The 24,155-nt window shown below is 47.2% G+C and overlaps 2 protein-coding genes and 1 long non-coding RNA gene across 7 annotated transcripts in view; 1 reads left to right on the top strand and 2 right to left on the bottom strand.

Annotated features, from left to right (window-relative positions):
* plxna3 (plexin A3) overlaps positions 1 to 2,390 on the bottom strand; it is a 95,428-nt gene extending 93,038 nt beyond the window's left edge. The window contains 1 exon segment of the mRNA XM_020614985.1: positions 2,139 to 2,390. The gene's annotated coding sequence lies outside the window, so the exon portion shown is untranslated.
* Positions 2,391 to 11,767: 9,377 nt separating this feature from the next.
* ptpn18 (protein tyrosine phosphatase non-receptor type 18) overlaps positions 11,768 to 24,155 on the bottom strand; it is a 23,909-nt gene continuing 11,521 nt past the window's right edge. Inside the window, exons 7-16 of one of the 3 annotated variants that reach the window (XM_020614996.1) lie at positions 22,842 to 22,904; positions 22,057 to 22,199; positions 21,533 to 21,599; positions 20,925 to 20,999; positions 20,387 to 20,479; positions 17,883 to 17,932; positions 14,624 to 14,740; positions 14,025 to 14,212; positions 13,802 to 13,885; positions 11,768 to 13,687 (exon numbers count right to left, since the gene is read on the bottom strand). In XM_020614996.1, the coding sequence (XP_020470652.1) occupies positions 13,614 to 13,687; positions 13,802 to 13,885; positions 14,025 to 14,212; positions 14,624 to 14,740; positions 17,883 to 17,932; positions 20,387 to 20,479; positions 20,925 to 20,999; positions 21,533 to 21,599; positions 22,057 to 22,199; positions 22,842 to 22,904 (954 nt within the window). In that variant the 3' untranslated portion in view covers positions 11,768 to 13,613. Of the gene's footprint in view, positions 13,688 to 13,801; positions 13,886 to 14,024; positions 14,213 to 14,623; positions 14,741 to 17,882; positions 17,933 to 20,386; positions 20,480 to 20,924; positions 21,003 to 21,532; positions 21,600 to 22,056; positions 22,200 to 22,841; positions 22,905 to 24,155 lie in introns of all 3 variants that reach the window. The other 2 variants (XM_020614995.1, XM_020614994.1) reach the window with 2 other exon arrangements.
* The window catches only part of LOC109968613 (uncharacterized), a 9,545-nt gene continuing 5,833 nt past the window's right edge, over positions 20,444 to 24,155 (top strand). For all 3 annotated transcript variants that reach the window (XR_002276134.1, XR_002276135.1, XR_002276133.1), the window contains exons 1-2: positions 20,444 to 20,639; positions 20,876 to 21,025. This is a non-coding gene — a long non-coding RNA (uncharacterized LOC109968613). The remainder of the gene's footprint in view (positions 20,640 to 20,875; positions 21,026 to 24,155) is intronic.

The following is a 24,155-nucleotide window of genomic DNA, read 5'->3' as shown; positions in this document are numbered from 1 at the left end:
TTCTTCTGTTGATCAGCTGATTGATTCAGCTCTAGATGCACTGATGATGTGATGTTTGTCTGGGTCCAGTGTGACCACTTCCACTACTGTTATCAGATGATGTGTTCAATCAGCTGCCTGATCAATCAGCTTCCTGTCCTCCTGAAGTGAGGACATCACTTTGACTCTGGGCATTTTTAACTGTTTTCTGACATTTCAGACAAACAGGCTCTAACGCGTCGTTCTGTGTTTTAACCAGTGGCAGTCAGACGCCTGTTCGCTGGTTCCGGTCCTGAACTACGGACAGGAGCTCGATGTGTCACCTGTTTCGGGCTGTGATTCATGTGTTTGTCTTGTGGGAATCAACTACATGTCTGTGTTCGTCCGTGGTGCGTTTAGGGCTCAACCGGAGCTTCGTGTTCATCTCCTGCATCCTGACCGTCTTTGCTGTGTGACCCAGAGCCTGTTGCACTTTGTGCCGCTGCTCATGTTAAATAAAAGACACTGAGCCGCAGCGTGGTATGTGACAAAGTACCAGAACTACCAGGTAAAAGGCCCGTTCGGCTCGGTTGTCTTTTGTCCGAGCGACAGTCGAGAATGTAAACACGATCCGCTGACGGTGGCACCGAGCAGAGGAACCAGGTCCCGGCGCAGGAGAAGTGCGTGTTTGGCATTTTGGTTCAAATCACTGATCGACACCATAAAGGTCAGAAGAAGTTGTAGCTGATTTCTTTCCATCCACAAATCGATTCACGGTTCCATCTTGAACATGAGCGCACATCTTTGTTTTGATCACCTGACATCTGCTGCGCGCTCCCTCTGTAGGGAACATTACTGATCAGGGTGATTATCGATGAGCTGAACATGCCGCTGCTGCTGCTTTGGACTCGTTCTGAAATAAATCTGCGTTTGTCTCGTTTCTTATCTGAATCTGATCCATGCGATCGATAAGATGATTGAGGAGACGACTGATGAGATTATTGATCAGTTTAGCATCTGCTGCTGCTCATATCATTTACATGTGCTCAGCCCATCAAATCAGTTATTGATTACCTTATTGATCCCCTGAAGTCACATTGCAGGGTAATTTGATGTAGTTTTGGTGTTTGGTTTAAAGCATTTACTTGATGTTGAAGTAATCACATCATTCATTGATTTCTAAATTTGTGTCATTTTATTTGATAATCAGGTGATTTATTCGATTCGCTGTATTCTGGGGATCGATCGGATCCGTTTGGAGCAGAGCATCTTACTCATATAACCGAGTGGGTTTTGATTGACAACCTTCAGTCTGGCATCAGTGTATGTAATCATGTACATCGATCACACAGGATTAACATGATCATGTCTTTAAAATCGGCCTCGAAGCCGCCGACCGGCCTCCAGGTCCTACTCGGAGCATAAACAGAGATCGATCGGTTCTGGGAGCGCAGCTGATTCAGAGGATGGAGGCTCCTCTTCAGCACATGGACGGACGGATGAAGGCGGATTCAGAAAAACACTCATATGAATTTTGTGCGGTAAACGCGGGCGGCAGCTCATGGTTTGTCCGCAAAGTTCGGAGCAACGTCTTTCGGTGCTTCTGCTCCGATTTAAAACGGCTTTTTTCCTGCTGCCTCCCCTTTGTTCTTCTTTAATGGATCGGCGTCTGAAGCCTCGCTACCTCCCAGACCCCCCTCCTCCTCCTCCTCCTCCCCCCTCCACCTCCCCCAACACTCTCTCTCCACCATACACACCGAAAAACACTTGGGAGGCACAAAACGCCTTTTACGCAGCGAATTCAAACATTTAAATGGGCGAAAAACGCAAAGCGACCTGCCGCGCCTGGTGCAAACACCGAGGCCGAACGTGCCTCCAAAATACCCCGAGGGTAAAACCAGTTCTGCACAAGGTATCAACCCCCACAGCCCCGCTCCTTCACCCCCACTCACTTCGAGGAAAGCTGTGGAAAAACAGGACATTTTCACGCGTGAAAAACAAGGAGCAGAAGCAGAAGATGAGCGGTCGCGGCGGGGAGGCGAGGCATTTTCCCCCAAACATCCACACACATACGCCCCCCCCTCCCCTTACCACCCTCCCGCTAGCCCCAGATCCGCCACCCGGACCTGGAGAAGCCCCCAACCTCTCCGCCCCAAACCTCCAAAATGCCCCGGACCTACCTGGACGGAAACGCGCAGAAAAGTCCAATCGGTCATTTAAATCCACAGTCCCACGCGCTGCTGCTGCCTTTCCTCTTCTTTTCTCTTCACGTAAAACCTGAGTGAGCGGAAGTCAGGTGTTGGCAGCAGAACGGTCCGGACAGGTAAAAATTTCATGCGTTAAAAAGTGAAATAATAATCCAGAGCAGAAAGATCACGGAGCAGCGCGGCGCGTCTCCTCCATTCACACACAGCTTGGTTTGGCACGGCTCGGTCTGCCCCTGCTCCGACACAGCCAGCCCCCCATCTGGACCGTACCACCCTGCACCCCGGTGGGAGGGGGCGGGCAAATTGTACAAGGCAAACTGAACCGGTTATACAAAAATTAATCGGCACAGTAAGGTTCCGTCCTGACTGGGCAGGGTTTTTGTAATCAACCAAAAACCAGAAGTAAAGGCCGATGAAACGACAAAGGAGGAAGAAACGACGTGGTTCAGGAGAGAAACAGCTGCTTCACCCCTCCACAAAGTGTCCTTTGGTTCAGTCCAGCTCCTTAATCTGCGGTGTTATTCCTCCCAAAGCCAGATGTGGAGAGAGAGACATAAACGCACAGTAGACCGACAGTGAGAGATATAAAGAGATGCAGTGGAGGTGCGTGTATATGTATATACACAGAAAGAAGCGAGGGGATGCAAAAGATAAAGTGTGGTGCAGAAAATGAAGGGGTGGAGATTCAGTAGCGGTGGAACAGTGGACAGTGAGGGACAAGCAGAACCGGAGAGGTGGAGACAGCGAAGAGGGAGAAAAGAAAACGAGACATCAGCTCAGACAAATAAAGACGAAGGAACAGAAACACACAGAGAAGCTTCACACTTGGAGAAACGGCAGTGTTGGGCCAAACCAGGTGCTGAGTCATCAAGAAATATGTCCAACTAAAAGTACCAAACATCACCCTGAACAAGACACAAAGACATGCAGTGAAGAGAAATAAGGACCAGTTAGATACAAACACATATCTAACGAAAATAGTTAAATATTCAGCCAAGGGTTATACTCACAGTAAGCACTTGTACTTTGAGTGTTTCCCTTTTATGTCACTTGTTCTGCAACGCATGTATCTGGGTCCACTGTGAGGGTTGTTTCACTTAAATCCAACATGTCGCCAAAAAGCAAAGACTGGAGGAAAATCTGAAATGTACATGTGTCTCCTATGTGTCCCACACGACCCCTCAGACTTATCCACTGACACATTCAAGGGCCCCGACCTCAGGTTGGGAACCACTAGGCTGAACTAGCTGTAAAAAAGTAGAAGAGTTTAGTAACTGCTCTGATTTCATAACGAGTCCCTCGGAAAAGTCAGGTCAGTTTGTAGTGCTAGAAAGTAACTAAGTATATTTACTCAAGTACTCTAGTTGATAAACAGTTGAGGTCTTTGTACCTGAGTATTTCCATGTCCTGCTCCTTCATCCTGTGACTCCATGTCAGAGACAAACCGTGTACTTTTTACTACACTACATGTACCTGATACCTTCAGGTCCAGAACCAGATGAATCAAACCAAACCCAGTAGAACCATCAGACTCTATTGATCCCAGTAGGAAATCCACCAGCTACCCAGCAGGATGGAAAGTACTTCCCAGTATAAGTATATAAGGTAGTTACCATCAGCTCCACCTTTACCAGCTGCAGCATTAAAGTGATGGACACAGTAATTAGTCACTATGATCCAGTATCAGAGACGTTACTGGGACACGGGCCGTTCTGCTGGACGGGTACTGGTACTGATGGTACTTCAAGGAGATTAGGATGCTGATACTTTTGTACTTTTACTTATGTAACATGTCGAATGCAGGACCTTTACTAGTAACAGAGTATTTCTTACATTGTAGTATTAATAGATTTACTGCAGTAAAGGACCTGAGTACTTCTTCCACTACTGTAAATTTACAGTCATGATGATTTCAAATTAATTTACTACACAGTAATGTGACCGTTTGTACTGAAAGTAGTGTGTGTCCTTCTTTTAGGGCAGGTGAGAGGAGGAGAACCCGTGGGAGCTGGCAGGTGACATGTTGGAGGACCCCAGACGATGGCGGTGAGGGCTGGAGACAGCAGAGAAGGAAGTGAGGGAGGTATTAGCTGGCCTTTTCAGTGGAGGACAGGGCACCATGCAGCCGAGGAACAGAGGTGAGTATTAGTTTCTTCTTCCAGGCAGGAAGCTACACAGCAAGGTGAGTAGCCACTGTATCAGGCCAAGCGCTAGGCTGGGAGCTGAGGAGACACGACCAGAGAACGTAGGTTAGGGATCTTTTCTCCTCAGGTGGATGGTGGAGAAGATGGTGGTGGAAACAGAAGGTGGCAGTTCCTCAGGGGAAATCTCCAGAAGACACTGAGGACTACTGGCTGTGGAGGTGAGTGGCACGGCTGAGTGTAAAATCAGGCCTTGTTCACAGGTAAACATCAGACTGAAGGCAGGAGGCAAGTACAACCAACATCAGAATTTCCAAACATAAATCCTCGGAGGCAGGAGGAGAACAAATATGCTGTAAGTATGGCAAGACGCCCAAAACAGCACTTACTCCTCTTCAGTCGATTCAAAAATAGCAACACGATCTGCACTTAGTGGGGAAAAACAGAAAAATGATCAGAAGAAGGCAGAGGCACAAACAGGATGACATTCAGAATACAGAGCCCAAAAACCAGGAGTCCACAGGTGACTTACAAACACGGAGCACTGAGACAGGCAGAGACCAGGTCCAGTAGCAGGGCTCAGGCCACAGAGTTCAGGAAACGGCTGAAAAGTACTGCGAACAGCAAGTGGTGCCGACAGGGCAGGTTAAATAGGCCAGTCAACAAGGCACAGGCGACATCGGACAGCCACAGACTGGGCTGAGCAAAGCTGGGGCAGGTATCGTGGTGTAAAACAGGAGCTTCAGCCAGGAAGCTAGAGACGGATCGTGACAGATGTATTATTATGCATGAAGCTGTGGCTTTCAGCACACGGCCTCCTGCTGTGTGAGAAGCTAGTGGAGCAGTGTAACCAGAGCGCAGACCAGTGACGCTGAAGTTCAGGCACTGGACAAAGCGACGGCCGTTGGATGGAGGTCTATGGCGCCGACCGATGAACCAGGGTCTGGACTCACACATCACGGTGAGGACACCTCATTCACTGGTGCTGCTGGTCTCTGGACGGGGCTGGTGCAACATATCACAAACACTGCTCTCTGTTTCTATTCCTGCAGTGATTCAGTCGACCTGTGCTCCGTTCACTGCTCACACTTACAAACACACGGGTTTATCTGCTATGAAGAGCAACATAACTGTGAGTGTCGAAAAACCACAGCTCAACGCAACAGCGTGGTCACAAATTAGTCACACCGCCACAGTCTGCTGAGTCACACATTCAGCCACAGGCTGCAGCTCCACCATCAGACAATGAGACACCCAGACAGATGAGTGGACCGTTAGTCAGACAGTGATCAGGACCTGCAGACGTTGTTTCCAGGTCAGAAGTCCAGCGAATCTCTCACCTGTGTGCAGCGGTGGGTTTGCATTACCCGACACCCATCTGTGTGTAAGGTTCCTTCTGTGAGACAGATTCTGTGTTAGGACCGAGCTTTAATGGTGCACCGAGCAAAACAGCCACCAACAGGTAAGTATCAGTCAGGAGCAGTGCGGGGGGTTTCACAGGAAGCAGGTAATAAAGAAAGACTTACCAGCCATATCAGATCAGATGGGCCGTTCTACACAATGACTACTGCTACTTTGGATACTTCAAGTATTTCTGGATGCTAATACTTTGTCCTTTTACTTTGTAACAGAGTATTTCTACACTGTGGTATTACTACTTTTACCCGAGTACTTTCTTGACACTGGAAAACAAGATGTGATGACCTGGCCTCACATTTCAGACACATCCTGTGTCGGTCTGTTTGCAGCGCACAGTGTCCCCTCCTGTTATACCAGCGCTCTGTGTTTGGGGGGGGGACCAGCGTCACTTATGGGGACACATAGCAGAGATAACAGATGGGACTCAGACCCGAACACAACACAGGACTGATGTTCCCAGACTGATATCAACCCTTCGTCAGACTCCCAGTAAGACAACGAACAAGGTGACCCCCCAAATGTCAAAGTAACAGAGCACTGCTGGGACGTGTTCAGCCAAACACTCTGACTCTGGTGGAGCGGGGTGGGTTGTTCTGGTGAATTGAATCAAACCCCCCCAAACAAAAACTCCAGCTGTCACAAAGAACCGCAGTGAAATCTGGGCTCGACTGGCTGTGGTTGGACTGAGCAGCTCTGAAGCAGCAGGCTCAGTGTTTCCAGCAGCCGGAGCCTAAAATAGCCCGGTTCCAGGGCTGGGTTCGGGTTCAGGTTTAGACTGGGGTTAGATGGTGCAAGGCTCTGGGCTGCAGGCGGAGGGTGCACCCTGTAATCATCTCTCAGTCTGACAGCTCTGGTTTTCTCTCTCTCGCTTTCTTTCTTCCTCCGTCTCTCTCTGTAATTTTCTTAATTGAAGCCATTTGAGGGGTCGAGCCCTCTCCTCTACTCATCTACGCCCTCTCTTTCCACTTCTCCTTTCTTACAGCCTTTCCTTTCACTCAGGTTCTTTCTTCTCTTTGTTTTGTTCCCATTAATTTCACCCAGAGCAGTTTTTATTTTCCCTTCTTTTTTATTATTTCCTTTCCCTTAAATGCGTTCCCTCTCCTCCTGTGGATGAAGTGAGGAGGGACACCAAAAGAAGAGAGTGAAAGAAACAGATGGAGGTGGAGAAAGTGCAAAGGGTCAAAAAGACGAAGGGGACATATGGATGGAAATGAAGAGATGAGGACAAAGTGTGAAGAAAGAAACCCTCAGTAAAGAAACATAGAGAAGGAAGGAAAGAAGGAGGGGGAGCTGACAGAGGAGAAGAGGAAGAAATTGTGGTCGGCTTTGGAAAAGAGGAGAAACCTCATCAGTACACAAGAGAAGAAGAACAAAGACTCATCACATGACAGAGCAGCACTCACTTTATTTACAGTCTTAACCTGCTGAAACACTCTGTGTGTGTGTCTGCACAGAACAAATCCTTGTTTCATTACACTACGACCACCTGTGACCTGCAGGTTCGACCACGTCCAGCCACGCGCTACCAGGTGAAGGAAATGTGTTCCACGGCAGAGTCACCTCCGTTCACAGCTGCATCCGTCTGTCTCTGCCAGCGGCCGAGCTTTTGCTCTGTTTCTTTCTCTGAAAACAGTTTCTCCCCCCTCCCCCTCCACCATACCCTCACACCTCACCTCCCCCCGGTGTCTCCTCTCTGTCCTAGTGGAAATGGATGCTGGTTGCCCGTTAATCTCTTTAAGTTGGCATGAAACAGCGAGCAGCATGCGTGACAATGGGCTGCTGTGTGTGTGTTGGGTACAATAGGCCTGTGGTTACGTGTGTGTTTCTGTGGTTGCAGGATGTGCTGTGTGCTTCCTTCTTTATATCCATGCTACTAGTGGATGTGTGCGCATGCAGCTGTTCGTCAAACCCTGAGTGGAGTTTAGGTCGAAGCTGCAGAGCAAAACAAATTCTCTGTCCCTGTCTTTACTTTTACATCTCTGAGGTTTGTCTGTCAGCGTGTGTGTGTCAGAAACAGGTTGATTATCTGAAACCCAAACACAGCAGAACGCCACGACACACTGATCGCACCGGTTTATTTTACTCTTCACTTCTGTAAAACCCTGAGTCAACAACTGCCATGGAAACATGAACATCGTGACTTTGTTTTAACATTGTATGTAAATGTACACGCAGTTCGACACCTGAGAACGTCTTTATAGGTTAACATCACGTCAGAGTTGTGTGTCTGTCAGCTTGTTGGGGGGCATCTCTGCCCCAGTGGCCCTAAGTTTGATGACAGTCTAATCCGTGGACTGTATATAAAATGGATCACACTTCCTGCCACTATAAAGTGAAACCAAAATGAAGGTGGAGCCGTGGTACTGGGTTGCCAATCAAAGTTGTCAGTCATGTGAAAACACCCCTTTTTATATCCAATAACTTATAAGCAGCTTATACCTACAGCCTGTGAGCTCAGTGAGGGAGTTGTGCACCGTGGGGACCTCCCAGCTCCCTTAACCGACTGATCCTAGCTACTCACTCGACCCAGAAGTCGCTCCAGTCCACCATGTTGAAGGACATCTCCGAGCTCTTACTCCTGCTCTGAGGAGTGAGGAGGCTGCTGGAGGAGCTGTGAATGAGGATTCAGGACAGCGTCCTTCACTGAAGTCTTTGAGGGACCAACACGGCCCTTTATCAGAAATGAGTTGGTGATTGGCTGCTTCAGAGGAAGGATCAGAAGAAAGGATGACTCATATCAGCCTGTTTCCTTGACCCCTCTCTCCTCTTATTTTTTCCTTACAACTTGTGTGACAGTGGGACTAAGACACAAGACAAAAGACCCAAGTGAGTGAAAAGTGGATGCAGTTAAGGGAATTGAGATGTGCTCGGTGTCCGCAGCCTGATTGGATGATCACCTGGCAGACCCAACACAGGGCTCCTGGGCACGCTCTCTCTCCCTTTCAGGGGATGGGACAGCCACTAGGCATGGTGCCGAGGTGGTCACCGTGGTTACCACTGAGCCTCACTCTGACCTGATTTTTCCAAAAAAAAAAAAAACAATGAGGGGAACTTCAAAGAGGAGCTGCTCAGTTGCCTAGCAACACAGCTCAGCCTCTCTCTTGCTATCTGTCTTGTCTCATCACTCTATCACTCTGTTCCCATCTCTCTTTTCATCGCTTTCCCTCTCTCGCTCTCCAGCTTCTTGTTTGCTTACATCACTCCCACTTTTCCATTAACTCTCTCACACACTGTCGCTCTCTCTCTCCCACTCCACAGTATCATCAGGTTTCTACTCTACTCCTCAGAATCAGAACCAGAACCAGCTCTACTGGCCAGGTGTGTTGGACACATGAGGGATTTGACTGGTCCAGCGGCTCTCACTGTGTATGTGCAATGTTTTTCTGTAAGCTGATAAGTAAACAAGTAAACAAGATAAGACTGAGAAAATGGAATGTGCATTAGGAGAATACAAATAAAGTACTTATGGAAAAATATATACACACAGTTTAGGTGCACTTTTTCAGACAGATATATACAAATGTATATTTACAGGTGTTGCACTGAGGGTTATTGTCCAGTCATATGGTCATTGGTTAAGTGTTTATCAGAGCGACAGCCTGGGGGAAGAAACTGTCCCTGTGCCTGGTTGTCTTGGTGTACAGTGACCTGTAACGCCGTCCAGAGGGGAGGAGTTCAAACAGGTTGTGTGAGGGGTCAGCAGTGATCCTCTCCGCCCTCCTTTTGACCCGTGAGGTGTACAGGTCCCCCATAAAGGGCAGGCTCACACCAATGACCTTTTCTACAGTCCTGACTGTCCACTGAAGTCTGTACTTGTCCTGTTTGGTTGCTGAGCCAAACCAGACAGTGATGGAGGTGCAGAGAACAGACTCGATGATTCCTCTGTAGAACTGTATCAGCAGCTCCTGGGGCAGGTCAAACTTCCTGAGCTGGCACAGGAAATACATCCTCTGCTGTGTTTCTTGGTGATGGTCCTGATGTTGGACGTCCACTTCAGGTCCTGGGAGATAGTGGAGCCCAGGAACTTGAAGGACTTTACTGCTGATACAGTGCTGCCAAGTATGACGAGGGGGGGTAAGGTGGGAGGTCTCTTTCTGAAGTCCAATGTCATCTCCACTGTTTTGAACGTGTTCAGCTCCAGGTTGTTGCGGCTACACCACAGGACCAGCTGCTCACGTTGGTGTAGAGTGAAAACAGCAGAGGGGAGAGCACAAATCCCTGGGGGGCACCTGTGCTTATTGTCCAGGTGCTGGATGTGGTTTTCCCCAGCCTCACCTGCTGCTTCCTGTCTGTCAGAAAGCTAGTAATCCACTGACAGGTGGGGGCAGGCACAGTGAGCTGGGTCAGTTTGGAGTGGAGGATGTCCAGGATGATGGTGTTGAATACCGAGCTGAAGTCCACAAAGAGGACCCGTGCATAGGTCCCTGGAGAGTCGAGGTGTCGCAGGATGTAATGCAGTGCCATGTTCACTGCATCGTCCACTGACCTGTGAACTGCAGGGGGTCTATAGTGAGTGGTGTTGCTTCTTGGGGAGCTCAGGTCGTTTTGGGCAAGCTACGCCCCCCGTAACTGTCGTTACACAAATGCTGTGTTTATGATTTATGTAAATGTTGTTATGATGCAAAACCTATAAACATAATAATTAATTAGATGTAAAAGTTAAAGGTACATGTGGTGAAGTACAGTGAATTATTGTCAGAATTTGTAATTCTGCATGTTTAGCCTAAACACTAACTACTGCTCGTTTGCACTGTTGTTCATGTGTCTGTTCGTATTCTCAGTTGAACAAATGTAGAAAAACATTCTTCTGGACTTGGTTTTAGGTAGAAGATGTTTCACCTGTCATCAGTTCAGTCCCACTGGTTGTGAGCAGGAGGAGTTTATCCCCCTGGGTAGTGGTTCAGTCCTTCAGTGGCCAGTGATGTTTGATAACCCCTCGATGTTTTGTGTATCATTGCAGTATTTCTGCGTCTCTTTTTACGTGTGGTGAGCCTTTGTACTCATTTAGCGACTCTTTGCAATCGCTCTCCGTCTGTCCATGTCTTCTGTCCAGTCATTTGACTGACTTTCCAACAGTCACTACAGACAGAGGGTCTGGTCCAGGAACCCCTGGACCCGTGGACCCGTGGACCCATGGGATGTACCCAGTGGGCCCACTCAGTAATCCACCAGGGCCCAGCCTGTTTCCGACTGCACAAGCAAAAATCTGGCATACCTATTTTAGTTACCGGTACGAGCTGGTCTGAGCCTCACAGGTGCAGGTTTGCAAACTGGACCAATGCAGGACTCTTAGAAAAAAGTGTGAAGTGATCCTTTAAGTTCTACTGCCGCTCTCCATTAGTCTGTTTCGTCCCTCTCTCTATTTCTGTCCTGTGTCTCTGTGGATGCCTGTGGTCTGTCCCTCATAGAAAGAGCCAACACCCAGGACCGTGTGTGTGTGTGTGTGTCAGTAACTACTGGCAATAAGTGGCGTGTGCGGCCAAGTAGCAGCACACACTCACAGAAACACATACACTCAGCTGGCAGTGAGCTGCACTTAGTGGTTTTTGAGAATCCAAATGACGGACAAGAGTGTGTGTGTGTGTGTGTGTGTGTGTGTGGTATGATTACAGCAAAGCATGATGGGAGCACAGAAAGGTTCTGTGGTTCCAAAGAATAAAACACTAAAATGTGTGTGTGGTGAATCACTGCCTTTTTTATTTGACTTGGTTGAAAACAGTCCAACCCAGATGGTGGATGTTAACCAAGTACTTTTACTCAAAGTACAAACGTCAGGTATTTGTATGTTAATCGAGTATTTCTGCTTCCTGCTACTTTACATTCATGTTTCACTGTCTCAGAGCTGAATATTCAACTTTTTACTTTTTTGACAAACTGAAGAATTAAACAAAGCAACCAGTGATTTTTCTATGTGTGTCTGATTCCCCCCCCAACCCCGTCCAGAGACCAGCAGCACCAGTGAACGTGGTGTCCTCACCGTAACGTTGAGTCCAGACCCTGGTCCAGCTCATCGCTCTGTACCGTAGACCTCCACTGTTGTTCACCAGCTACTAACCCCCCCAGTGAGACACACCGCTGCACTGGGGGGGTGGGTTTCCTCAGGAAACACGGGAGGCATCTGTTTCCAACAACCAGCTCCACAGGCTGAGAACGAATCACTGTGCACAGTCTGAAGAAAGCCACACATTGACCTCAGTCCAGTTATGCTGAAGGTTAACCTGAAACCATGCTCTTCCTCCCTGAGTGCCTGTTCTTATACTGGTCTGGGATCTGGATGCTACTGTACTGTGTGGACCACCTGCTGATTTCATGCTGCTCTGCTGCCTCCTGGTGGTCAGTATTGGAAGTGTGTGATAGAAGCCACTGGGCGACAGGCAGCGTCCACCTGGACAGATGGCCAGTCTGTCACAGGGCTGATGCACAGAGACACCGGTCACCCTAACCTGCATGTGTTTGGACTGTGGGAGGAAGCTAGAGTAGCTGGAGGAAACCAACGAAGAAGAAATGTCTGCACAGAAAGGTTCTGGTCGGCCACCAGGTTCGCACCTGGAGCCTCCATGCTGAGGCAGCGGGCCGCCCCAACACCAAGGCCTGCGTTGGATTTAAGTAAAATTACTTCACTTTCAAATTTACTCCTACAACTGATACTGTAGTGCTGCCTGTAGTACAGTGACAGAACTGAGCACATCTCCTTTTCTGCCTGTTACAACAGCGATGATAATAGAAAAATCACTTCCACAGGTATTACAAGCTGCTGATCACTTAGAAGAGGCAGACTGGTTAAGTTAGTGCAAGAAGAGAAGGACAAGTTTATGAAAGAGGACAGGTGTGTGTCTTATGTATAAAGTGTATAAATTCAAAAAAATGAAAGAAGGAAATATAGGAACTAGGATGGAGGATGGAGCCATTAGAAGGATGTAGAAAAGGAGGGAAGGAAGGAAGCAAATGACAGAACAGGGAATCTGTAAGAAATGGAAAACAGAAGTTGAACAGTGAAGAGAGTTTTAACTTCAGTTAGGTCAAGTTTCCAAACAGAAAGTTGAGTAATAATGAAAAACCACGCCACGGCTCCGGTCTCTCATGACATTTTATTGCTTTACCTTTGAAGTAACAGTACTGCTCTGGGCTGCCGGGTCACTCTGGCTCACTGTGGCGAGGTTTCTCACAGTTTTCTGAACTTTTACAAACCAAACAATTATGTAGTCAACAAATAATCACGGGCTCCAGCCTTGTACAAACTAGCTGTACCTCAACCGACTGCAGGAGGAAGATGTGCACAGTAATGCACGAGTAGCCTAATAACAGTCTGATGGTCTACTGGAGCATAGATTACGGTTCTTTCGCTTGTGAGATTTGAATCAGGATTTCCTGACTGTGCTCACGTGGTTTTACTGAAGCCATTTTCAGTGCAGGACCTTTTATGGTGTTAACAGTCCACGAGCTGCTGGTTTGAAGCTCCTAGTGTTTTATCCTGTGTCAGTTGATGCAGAACACTTCATGTGCAGCTCTTACACGTATGTTGCACATCGTATTTAATCCACGTTACTTCTCTTTTTGAATATTTAAACTCTTGTTGACAAAATTAACCAAACCGGTATCCGAATTGTTCACATGCTCGAGCACTTTGTCAGAGTAACACACAGACGTGTGCAGAGGATCGAGTTTTAAAAACTATGTATAAAACACAAACACACACTCTTTGCATGAAAACCTGCTGCCTGCAAACACTCATGAGAAACTGATCCACAAACAACAACTGTCCCATCACATCACACAACAGTCTCACAGGCCGCGGCCCTTCGGTTCACTTCATCCCTTCATGTTAACTTTAATGCACTGATCAAGTCTAAGAGTCTACAGTAACCCAGCGAGGTCCAGTTCGACCAGTTCATCTCTTCAGTTGGATCCACTCAGCAGGAGGATCTCGGGGTCCTCGAGGTTTCTGAATGCGACAGTTAAACCCTGAAAAACAACACAAACACATTACATTGAACAGTTCAACTCAAACAGTGCAGTAAGAGTTCAAATCCCAGGTGAGGGGCTGCTCCTGGAACCAGCCCGTCCACTGGTACTGACCGATGCCACCTGGTGAACAGGAGCCGCTCATGTCCGAGACTGAAGAGGACATGTCTTCATAATCGGCGTCTGTTGGTGGGAGTCCTGGAAGAGAGAGGAGTCGGAGTCACGTGTCAGCCTTTGACTTTCTTCCTGCTCGTTTGATACTTCCTGTCCAAAGTGATCATATTTACTCCTCCTTTGTGGTTCGACATCCACCACCCATGAACCCTTATCCTGTTACCTGGCACCAGGTGATAATCTCCGCTGTCCCCCATTGACAGTGGTTCCTCCCCCACCCTGTGATTGGCTGGTGTAGCTGTGGCACAGGCGGGCATGGCAGATTTAGGTCGGGGTCTGACGACGCTGTAGATGGGAGCTGCTGCCCCCCCGGTAGCATCATTATCATAGTAGTGGGTGGGGGGCAGGGTCCTAGGAGCAGAGCAGCAGAGTTTAGGTGGGTCACGTGTTCAGGTGACTTCTGAAGCGTAATGAGGCAGCGCGAGGAGCTGGTGTCCCTCCCAGTGCGTTTGTACTAAGACTGGTACAAACTGGTTTTTCATCTCAACTGAGGAACTGACTTTTTAACAAGCCTGTGTCCACGTGAGCGAACAGCTGAGCCAACATAAGATTTATCTTAGTTTTACTTTTTCAAAACACTGAAATGACTCTTCAACCTCGACTCACGTTTTAGGGACAAACCACCCGCTCAGCCAGCGTGACGTTCATGTCAAACTGCTGAAATGGTATCACTGCAACTTTTATAAGTACAGGTACACTACATGGTGGATGAGTTATAGGGCCTAAAACTGATCTGGAGAGGAAGCTGAAGTGTTTCTTTACCTGCTCGACCTGGGCAGGGCCACGTCAGCGTAGGTGGGGCTTGTTGTAGGTGGGTGTGGATGTTTGGGCTTGTTGACCACAGCGTACGTATCATTCATGGCAACCTGCGTCGATAATCTGTATTCAGAGAGACAGACAACCAACTCGCTCTTCCATCAAATCCCAGTTTCATACTGGTGCTGTCACCAGTTCATTATGTAACGTGTACTGATTCAACAGAGCCTCTGTTCCCAGTCTCGATGCTAAGCTGGGCCAGGTCACTCTCTGGTCGTGTGACGTGTCGTCAGACCACGTCAGCAGTCAAGTGTTTACAGTTTTTAGCTGACATAAAGTATAATTTCCCATTATCAGCACATCTGACAGTTATATTCTTTAATAATCATCATCACTACTCCAGGAGGTCCAGGAGGTCCAGGCTGACCAACGGTGAACATAAGATTTCTCTTAGTTTTACTTTTTCAAAACAACACTGAAATAACTCTTCAGCCTCTACTCACGTTATAAAGGCAGCTGAAACTGAAGCAGTCTGAGATGATTTTACCAACTGACCAACAGGCAGAAGCACCAACGCTGTTGAGCTTAATGCAAAAGAACACTGAGAAAATAAAAGTTCACTTCCAGAGGTTGGTGCCAGAACATTTTTCTTTCTGAGAAAAGAAAGACCTGAGCAATTTATCAGTTATCAAAACTGCAGCCAGTTAATGTCCTGAGTCGACTGTTGAACCTGTGGGGGTGAACGTCCACCTGTGGGACCTTGTGTCTCCTGATTCAGTTACTTCTTCTAAACACGGCAGAAGGTCAACAGCTCTCACACTGATTTGGCTCCAACACAAAATGTTCTTGTAGTGGTTAAAACCAAGTTACCGGTTAAAATGTAATATGTAATAGATTACATATAGATACAGTAGGTAACGGCTGATAGTTATGTAAGGGTGAGTAAGCGTTTATATGACCCTGTAACATCTGTTTCTCTTCTCTGAAGTGGTTGGAGATGGGAACTATGCACCGACAGCTTGCTCAAGCAAGAAGATCTCGGTTCGTGTCCTCCTTGTTTAATTTATGGGTTCATCTTGAGAATAAACATCCAGAGAGCAGCTTCCCTTAAATGGAAGCTTAAGAGATGGGGGTGCGAATTGACGTAAGGGACAGAAAGAGCTGTGAACTCTCTACTTCCTGGTGTGACCACGGTTGTCATGGTTGCGCTGCGTGTAACCACTGTGGGTTAACCAGAGCGGCTGACTGGTTATGGTACAGCCGACCAGGAGGTCAAAGTCTGGTTACTGGTAGAGAGAGAACCAATTTGGATCTCAGTCTGTCCTCTCTTTAGTCTCTGTCCTCGTTTCCTCTTTTCTCATTTGCATTCCTTGTTTCCTCTTCTCTTCTTTAGTGCTTGCTCTCTCCTCTCGTGTTTCTGCTTCTCCTTAACTTTATTCTTCCTGTTTTATCTCACCCCATCCTCTTCCTCTTTTACCCTTCCTCTCATCTTTACTGTCCTCTTTCCACCCCCTTGTCTTTCCAGCACATTATTATGGCATGGTGCAAAAGTTTGGGCACCCTACACAATCAGTACTTAGTAACACCTCCTCTGGCAGATATCACAGCTTGCAAACGCTTTTCATAGCCAGCTAAAAGTCTTTCAATTCTTGTACTTGGGATCTTCTCCCATTCTTCCTTGCAAAAGGCTTCTAGTTCTGTAATATTCTTTGGTCGTCTTGCATGCACAGCTCTTTTAAGATCTACCCACAAATTTTCAATGATGTTTAAATCAGGGGACTGTGATGGCCATTCCAAAACCTTCAGCCTGCGTCTCTTGAGGTATTCCATAGTGGATTTCGAGGTATGTTTAGGATCATTGTCCTGTTGTAGAAGCCATCCTCTTTTCAGCTTCAGCTTTTTTACAGATGGTGTGATGTTTGCTTCCAGAATTTGCTGGTATTTAGTGGAATCCATTCTTCCCTCCACCCGTGCAATGTTTCCTGTGCCACTGGCTGCAACACAACCCCAGAGCATGATAGATCCACCCCCATGCTTAATAGTTGGCAAGGTGTTCTTTTCATGAAATGCTGCTCCTTTTTTTCTCCAAACATGCCTTTGCTGATTGTGTCCAAAGAGTTCTATTTTAACTTCATCAGTCCACAGCACTTGTTTCCAAAACGCATCGGGCTTCTGTAGATGTCCTGTTGCATACTTCAGATGTTGGATTTTATGATGGGGACGCAGATAAGGTTTTCTTCTGCTGACTCTTCCATGAAGGCCTTGTCTGTGCAAGCATCGCTGCACAGTGGAACGGTGCACCACCACTCCTGAGTCTGCTAAATCTTCCTGCAGGTTTTTTGCAGTCAAATGGGGGTTTTGATTTGTCTTTCTGACCAGCATACGAGCAGTTCTGTCCGAGAGTTTTCTTGGTCTTCCAGATCTCATCTTGACCTCCACAGTTCCCCTGATCTGCCATCTCTTAATTACATTTCTTACTGTGGAAACTGCAAGCTGACAACGCTTTGCTATCTTCTTGTAGCCTTCTCCTGCATTGTGGGCATCAATAACTTTCATTTTCAGGGTCTTACACAGCTGCTTAGAGGAACCCATGGTTGCTGGGTGTCCACAAGTGTGTGCACAAGGTTTGAAGAGTCAAGGTATTTGTACAGCTTTGAAATTGGCATTTACCAATGACAGCTGTTGCTGTGCATCAGATCTACCGAGCTGATTAAGGTCTGAAACCTTGTGAGAGACTTTGAGACTCTGGAACTCTTAGGGTGCCCAAACTTTTGCACCATGCCATAATAATGTTTTTATTTTTTATTTTTGTTCAATTTATGGCATAAGAAGTAACTATGCATCACTGTTTGCTGAAAATATTGTGCATTTTTTCCATTTCCAAGAGAAACTGTGTTAACATCTGTTCAAATATAAAAAAATCAACAAAATCTGTTATTTATCAAGGGGTGCCTAAACTTTTGCATAAGACTGTATGCTCTTCCTCCTTTTCTTAATCCATCACCTCCTACATTTTCATCCTCATCTGTTTCCTTTCCTAGCTCTGTTTCCTTTCCTTCACTTTTCCACCTATAGCTCATTGGTTTTCTCCACCTTTTATACATTCCTCCACTTCTCTTGTACCCCTTCACTGCTCGGTCTCCATGGTAACACAGTAACATATGGGGATGGCGTGATGGCAAAGGAGGGCGAGAAAGTGTTAATTTAACACATTGAGGTGAGACATCCAGTGTGTCTCAGTACAGACAGACACACAGACACATACCTCGTGGTGGAGGACGCAGGTGTTGTGCTTTTCTCCTCTGGTTTCTTCAGCTGATGAACAAACAGATCAGAACAGTTTAGTAACATAACAAAGGTCATTAAAACCCATTCTGCCTATAAAACTGGGAAACCCCCCCGTCCTGTTGTCAGACCCCTGACAGCCTGAAAGCTCACAGTACATGTTAACTGGTTTATCCACCCTCCACCTGCTGCTGGTCCACGCCGTGTTTAATGATTAATTATTGGTAATATTAGGAATGATCCTTTTATTTAGATGGAATGTACTGATAAAAATGCAATGCATGCATGTGCTTGGTAATCAATAAGTGTATTCTATGTGGCATTGAACTTGATGAAACCTTGGTTTTGCTTCTTTCCCACAGCTGTTGCATAAACTGCTAAATGATTATTGGTTGTAACGTGAGCCTTTCCACCCCAGTGGTCCTGGTTTCCCCTGTCACCCCTGTAACTGTAGGAATTAATTAGGGTTAACAACGTCCAGCAGTGGGAGCAGCTTGTCCTTACCAGCTGTTTGGAGTGTTATCACCACTTTAAATGGCTGTTATCATAATTATGATCCAGTAACAGCAAACTGCACCTATAGGCCCAGCTGAATTGGATGCTGTCACAACCACAATTATGGGTCAGTAGGGCCCTGCTCCACCTACCACCATGCTCAGTAGGTGCAACAGAGCAACAGAGTGTGCATGTGGCTGAAGTCGGGGTGGATGGGCAGGTCCACGGTCATTTCACAACCAATCATGTGTTCATAACTGTAACAATGACGACGAAGGCCCTTATCGTAACCCAGTCTGTTCCTAAACCTAACCACGCAGGTTTTATACATAAAGCAGGTGCACTGCATGTTTATTAGTGTAAGCATGACAACGAGTGTCTGTGGCATAACAATGACCTACTGAGCCTACTAGTAGGTGAGTCAAGCCTGCTGTGGTCACAGTAAGAAGTGATAATGGGCCAGTGAACGGCTCGACAGCAGGCCTGAAATGTCAGGATGACAGTAAACTGTCTGCAGTGAAATAAAGATAAGACAGAGGTCAATGTGTGGAAACACAAGTGGAAGAATGAAAGGTCATGTGCAACTTGAATCCAGATCTATCAAGACAAGACGTCTGGTCAGATGTCTTGGTGTCCAAACGGATCGAATATTATTGATGAGATAAACGAGCTATTCTAACTACTGTATGATGAGTAATAAGGAGGAGCACAGAGCGCACATGGCCATTCTGTGGTACCAGTGGGGGGGCAGAGAGAGAGAACAGTCTAACAGGGACAGAAGCTTCTGCTGAAGCCGCCAGTCTGTCTTCACGCTGCCATATCTGAGGCCAGCAGGGTGAACAGGTCGTGCTGTGGGTCGGTGGGTTCTGGCTGGTGCGTCTGGTGAATGTCTATTACTGGTGTGAGAGGAAACTTCAGGGTTTTCTCTGCTGATTCCACCACCCACCAAAAACCTGTTAAACGACTTCATCTTGGTCAGAAGGCTGCAGCTTGAGGTTGAGCTAAAACCCAGAGAACTGCGCACATCGCTCCCGTTTACACTGGCTGCGGGTTTCCTATAGGGCTCAGGTCACTGGGCGGTGTGGGTACGCAGGGCGTCCCCGACCTGTTTAAAGAATGAACCGAGACGGTGGCTAAGACCTCTAAACCCCAGCCAGTTGGTAGCCCCCCCAGGTCAGAACCAAACAGGGTGAAGCTGAGCTGAAGGTGCTTGGCATCAATGCGCGATACAGTTAGTCCCTGATGGTGACACCTCATAAAGCGCGACACGACGTGGGCGAGCAAACAGGGCGCGGGTGTTTGTTCTGTTTCACACCAACAGTCGCTGCTGTTACTTTAGTCTTCACCTGAAGCCAACATGCGGTTCGCGGACCTAATATAGTTACGACCTATAAATGGTGTCTTATTAGAAAGTGATCATCATTATTATCACCGACTGTCTTTAACAACATAAAACCCACGTTGCACGTCTCAGTCTCTTGTTTAATGAGGAGAACGGGCTGTTTCTACACATCAGTTTCCCTTTTTGTCTCACCGACCTACGTCTGTTTGTCCACGGATTAAGAGGCAAAAGCAGCGGTTTGACACACCTACTGTCAACACGCAACTGAATTTCTAACGTAAAATAAAGAAAACGACCTGGATGACCGAGAAAAATAAGAAAATCTAATGATCCATGACAGTGAGCGACACAAAACCAACACTGTGTGTGGCTGTAGATCCTGTTGGAGTGGACCTACCTGTCACCAGGTCTCGGTTACTGCTGCCACTTTGGTCTGAGCAGGTTTATTCCAGTTAAATGTTTCTCGGCAGATACTTCTCTATTTGTTCGGAACAACCAGCAGCTAATGTACAAGCAGGAAAAGGGCTTTACCGCTTCCTCTTTCTGCAGCTGCTCTCTCTCTCTCTACTTCCCCCACCCTGAGTCCAGCGCACTTCTCTATTAGCACTTCACGGTACAGTTAAACAGGGGGTTTGTGTGTGTTTCACCTCAGGCAGGCTGCAGCACAGCTGACCCCCGGACGACTGCAGGGCCCGCTCGAACATACAGGTGACAGCAGTGAAGATGAACCGATACTGATCCTGCACAGAAGAAGAAAGACGTCCATCATCACACTGTGCTCACAACGTTCAAAGTGCAGCTCAGTTTCACACGTGACGTGTCAGGGTCTGATTCAGCTTTAGAGATGGAAGTTTGTCTCCGAAATAAACCCACCCGGGGCCTCTGAGAGGAGTCGGACAGGTGAGGGAACATGAAGCAGGTGTGAGGTCTGGGGACTCCTCCAGCCTCTGGCTATCGCGGTTAGTGATGGGTTTTCATTAATGCAGTATTATTCCACAAACTGATGAATTCACACAAAGAACAAACCTATTTTTGACTGTTTATGGCCTTTTTCTCTCTTTGTGGTGGTTTTCTGTTATATCGGATCTAAAAACTGTAATCTGTGTTTTTACTGGACTGATCCTGTCTGGGGGTAGGACTGGTCACGTGATTTAACAGTCAGTGTCATGCTGTGAAACCACCCACTTTAGTCTGGACTGCAGAGGGCCTCTGCCTCCTGAGCTGCTGGACGATCTTCTGGATGCTGAAATCTGCTGTGAGCTGCTGCAGAACAAACACACACACTGGTTGGTGGACACACACACACACACACACCCAGGGTAAAAAGGGTAAAAAGTGAGCTGTGGGCCCCTGTTGAGTCGTGTGCGTCCCCATGCTTAGTTAAACCCCAGTCTATTCAGGAATAGTGACCATGTCAGCGTAACTGTAAGTGAAATATTAAAGGCTATAAACTTAGATTTTAACACAACACAGGAGCTCGAGCTTTTGCACAATGTCCAGGTTTCATTTATCGGGGGACTTTAGGACCCTAGGCTGTTGCCACTAATCCAGTGCAGTGAGAAGCCAGTGGACCAGTGTAACCAGAGCAGAGACCAGTGACTCTGTGCACAGTGCACACACATATTACGGCGGGGACACCACATTCACTGGCGCTGCTGGTCTCTGGGTGGGGGGTGTGGGGAATGACTAATCCTTATCCTTTAGCAGAGTCTAGTAAAAGTACTGAGTGCAGTACTTCTGTTCACCCTCTTCATCGTGGCACCGAGTGGTTTTGTGGTTAGGCGTTGTGTTACCTTGGTAACCAGCAGGTCATGGATGTAGTCGAGAGCGCAGATGACTCCCGTCCTCCCACAGCCTGCACTGTAACACACACAGACGCACAGCAACAGATGCAGCGTGCATGTTAACTGTGCCATCATTAGCATGTGTTAGCTGCTGCATATTCACATCCTCCTGGTTTCTGTGTGTGGGCGCGCGCACGTGTGTGAGAGCTACACTGCCACATGTATGATATGGCCTGTTGAATGTTAATGGCCATCTGACCTGCGATCTGCACTGCTGGCAACAACAAGCTGCAGCAGTGATGTGGAACTAACAGCAGCTTCGAGGACGCCTGTGTGTGTGTGTGTGTGTGTGTGTGTGTGTGTGAACACATCTAAGTTTGATACCACTGATGTGAGGACATGTTGCCTAAGGGCTGCCTGAGGCTTCAGACTTAGTTTTAGAGCCAGTTTTAGGGGCTGGGGGGGCAGTCTGTCAGTGAGGGTCCTCACTAAAGTAGAAGGGGTAGAGAATGTGTGTGCATGTGTGTGTGTACCTGCAGTGCACCAGCAGAGGCGAGCCATGTGCTCCCTGGCTGTCTCTGGCTCTCTCCAGCAGGTCCAGGACTCCTGCAGCTTCGTAGGGAACGTCGTGATCCGGCCACGACAGGAACTGATACTGGATCACTGCACGGCAGTCCTGGATGGGGGGTGGGGGGTCATACACTGAAAATTTCTCTACAGTAAGCACAGAAACAGTGTGACATGTTGAGGAAAATGCATTGAGTCAGTGCAGCAGTCGTAGGAACCCTCCAGATGAAGCCTCCGTTGCTCCACCACCCTAACCCATGTTTGTGCTTCAGTTAGTCTCATAAAGTTTATTTAGTCCAGATTTCTATTAGCATCAATATTCCCCATTTCACGGCTTCATGGCCTGTAGTTTGTGCATGTTTTATTAAATGCTAGCCTCACTGTTCTGTTCTCCTTTTGTTTTCATTCTGCGGGTTTATCAGAGCCCAATAAGTTTGTCATTTCACATATGATGACAACTCAGGCCTGGGATTCCAGGTGACACATACTAACCCAGGGACATTTACAGCAACACTTAATAATGTGAAATGGACTAAAGTTAATTAAGACAAATGTATGAGTTTTTTTCTTACTCAATTTAGTCCATGGCCAAGACAGCAAACCCCTAGTTTTCCCCACAGGGACTAATAAAGTATATTACATTTAAAATTTAAAAATTCTTTGTGTCTGTGGCAGTTGTCAGGCCGGTACGTTGCACATGATCAGAACACAGATGATGCTAAGCTGATCTAACCTGATGGGAAGCTGTTACCTGCAGGTATGTGACAGCCAGCGTTCTGACCACCACATCTTCACTCGGATGTGTCTCCCCCTGCTGGACACACACAGCAACAACACGTCAGATGTTCAACCCTTTCTGTTTCGCGGATCCTTTGCTAATCTACCACAGCAGGGAAACGTGTAGTGTTACAGCAGTAAACTGGCAAAACAAGTAAACAAAGTCATCAATTAACTTTTTCACAGACTCTCATTAAGTGCACAGCTTTGGTAAGCAGTCTGTTGGGACCTGCGTTGATTGGAAAGTGACAGAAGGTGGAGGAAGGAGCTGCAGACCATCTCAGCAAAGCCGCCTGTCAGTGACGGAGCTGCCCAGTGTTATCAGGGGTGACAAGTCTCCCTCCACCTCCGCTGGCTCAGGAGGACATGGCTGGCCTTGTCAGCCGGCCTGTCAGTTTCCCCTGATGTGAAACAAAACCAAACCTCGATCACAGAAACAACTGTTTCATCTTAAACACGTGGACGGATCCTGAGACAACGGGTTCCTGGGCCCCCGTCCTCCTACAACAGACCTCCAGACTGACAGAGACACAGACAAGTCTTCTTGTAGTAGGCTTGTTTCTCCTTGTGGTCTTTACATGCGTCTCTTTGTCTCTTTGAGTCTTTGCAGTTATTGTTCGTGTACATTCTCAGTCATCCAGGTCGTAGTAGACTGAAAAAACTCTGAGCTGACTGAACCTCTTGGATGAAAGGTGAAACGTCTTCTACCTAAAACCAGGTCCACATGAGTTTTTCTACGTTTTTTCAGCTTTACAATTTCGGCATCATTTTTGTAGTTATTTTGTATCTTTGTGGTCATTTGGCATCCTTTTTGTTTTGAGTCTACTGGTGATTTTGCCCATCTTCATCTCTTTATAGGCACTCTGCACATATTGGCGTCATGTAGCTGTGATTCTCTGAAGCTTTTGTGCATCCCTTTATATTTTAGAGATTTTCCCCACTCAGCGACACACCCACTGAGAAAACAACTCTGGTAATCGGAGACTCCATAGTCAGAAACGTGAAGCTAGAGACACCGGCGGCCATAGTCAAATGTTTTCCTGGGGCCAGAGCGGGCGACATTGAATCCTATTTGAAGCTGCTGACTAAGGATAAGCGTAAATACAGTAAGGTTGTTATTCACATTGGTGCTAATGACTCCTGACTTCGCCAGTCAGAGGTCACTAAAATAGGGGTTATGCGCAACTTACTTCCGTATACTGCAAAACAGAATCATCCGTTTCCGGTTTGCGACTAGTATGAAATATGGCACTGTTCTACTCAAGATGTCTCCAAGAACTACCAAAGA

This window comes from Monopterus albus, unplaced genomic scaffold, assembly GCF_001952655.1.
Source record: "Monopterus albus unplaced genomic scaffold, M_albus_1.0 scaffold155.1, whole genome shotgun sequence".
Classification (NCBI taxonomy): Eukaryota; Metazoa; Chordata; class Actinopteri; order Synbranchiformes; family Synbranchidae; genus Monopterus; species Monopterus albus.
This window is presented reverse-complemented; position numbering and strand designations above follow the sequence as displayed.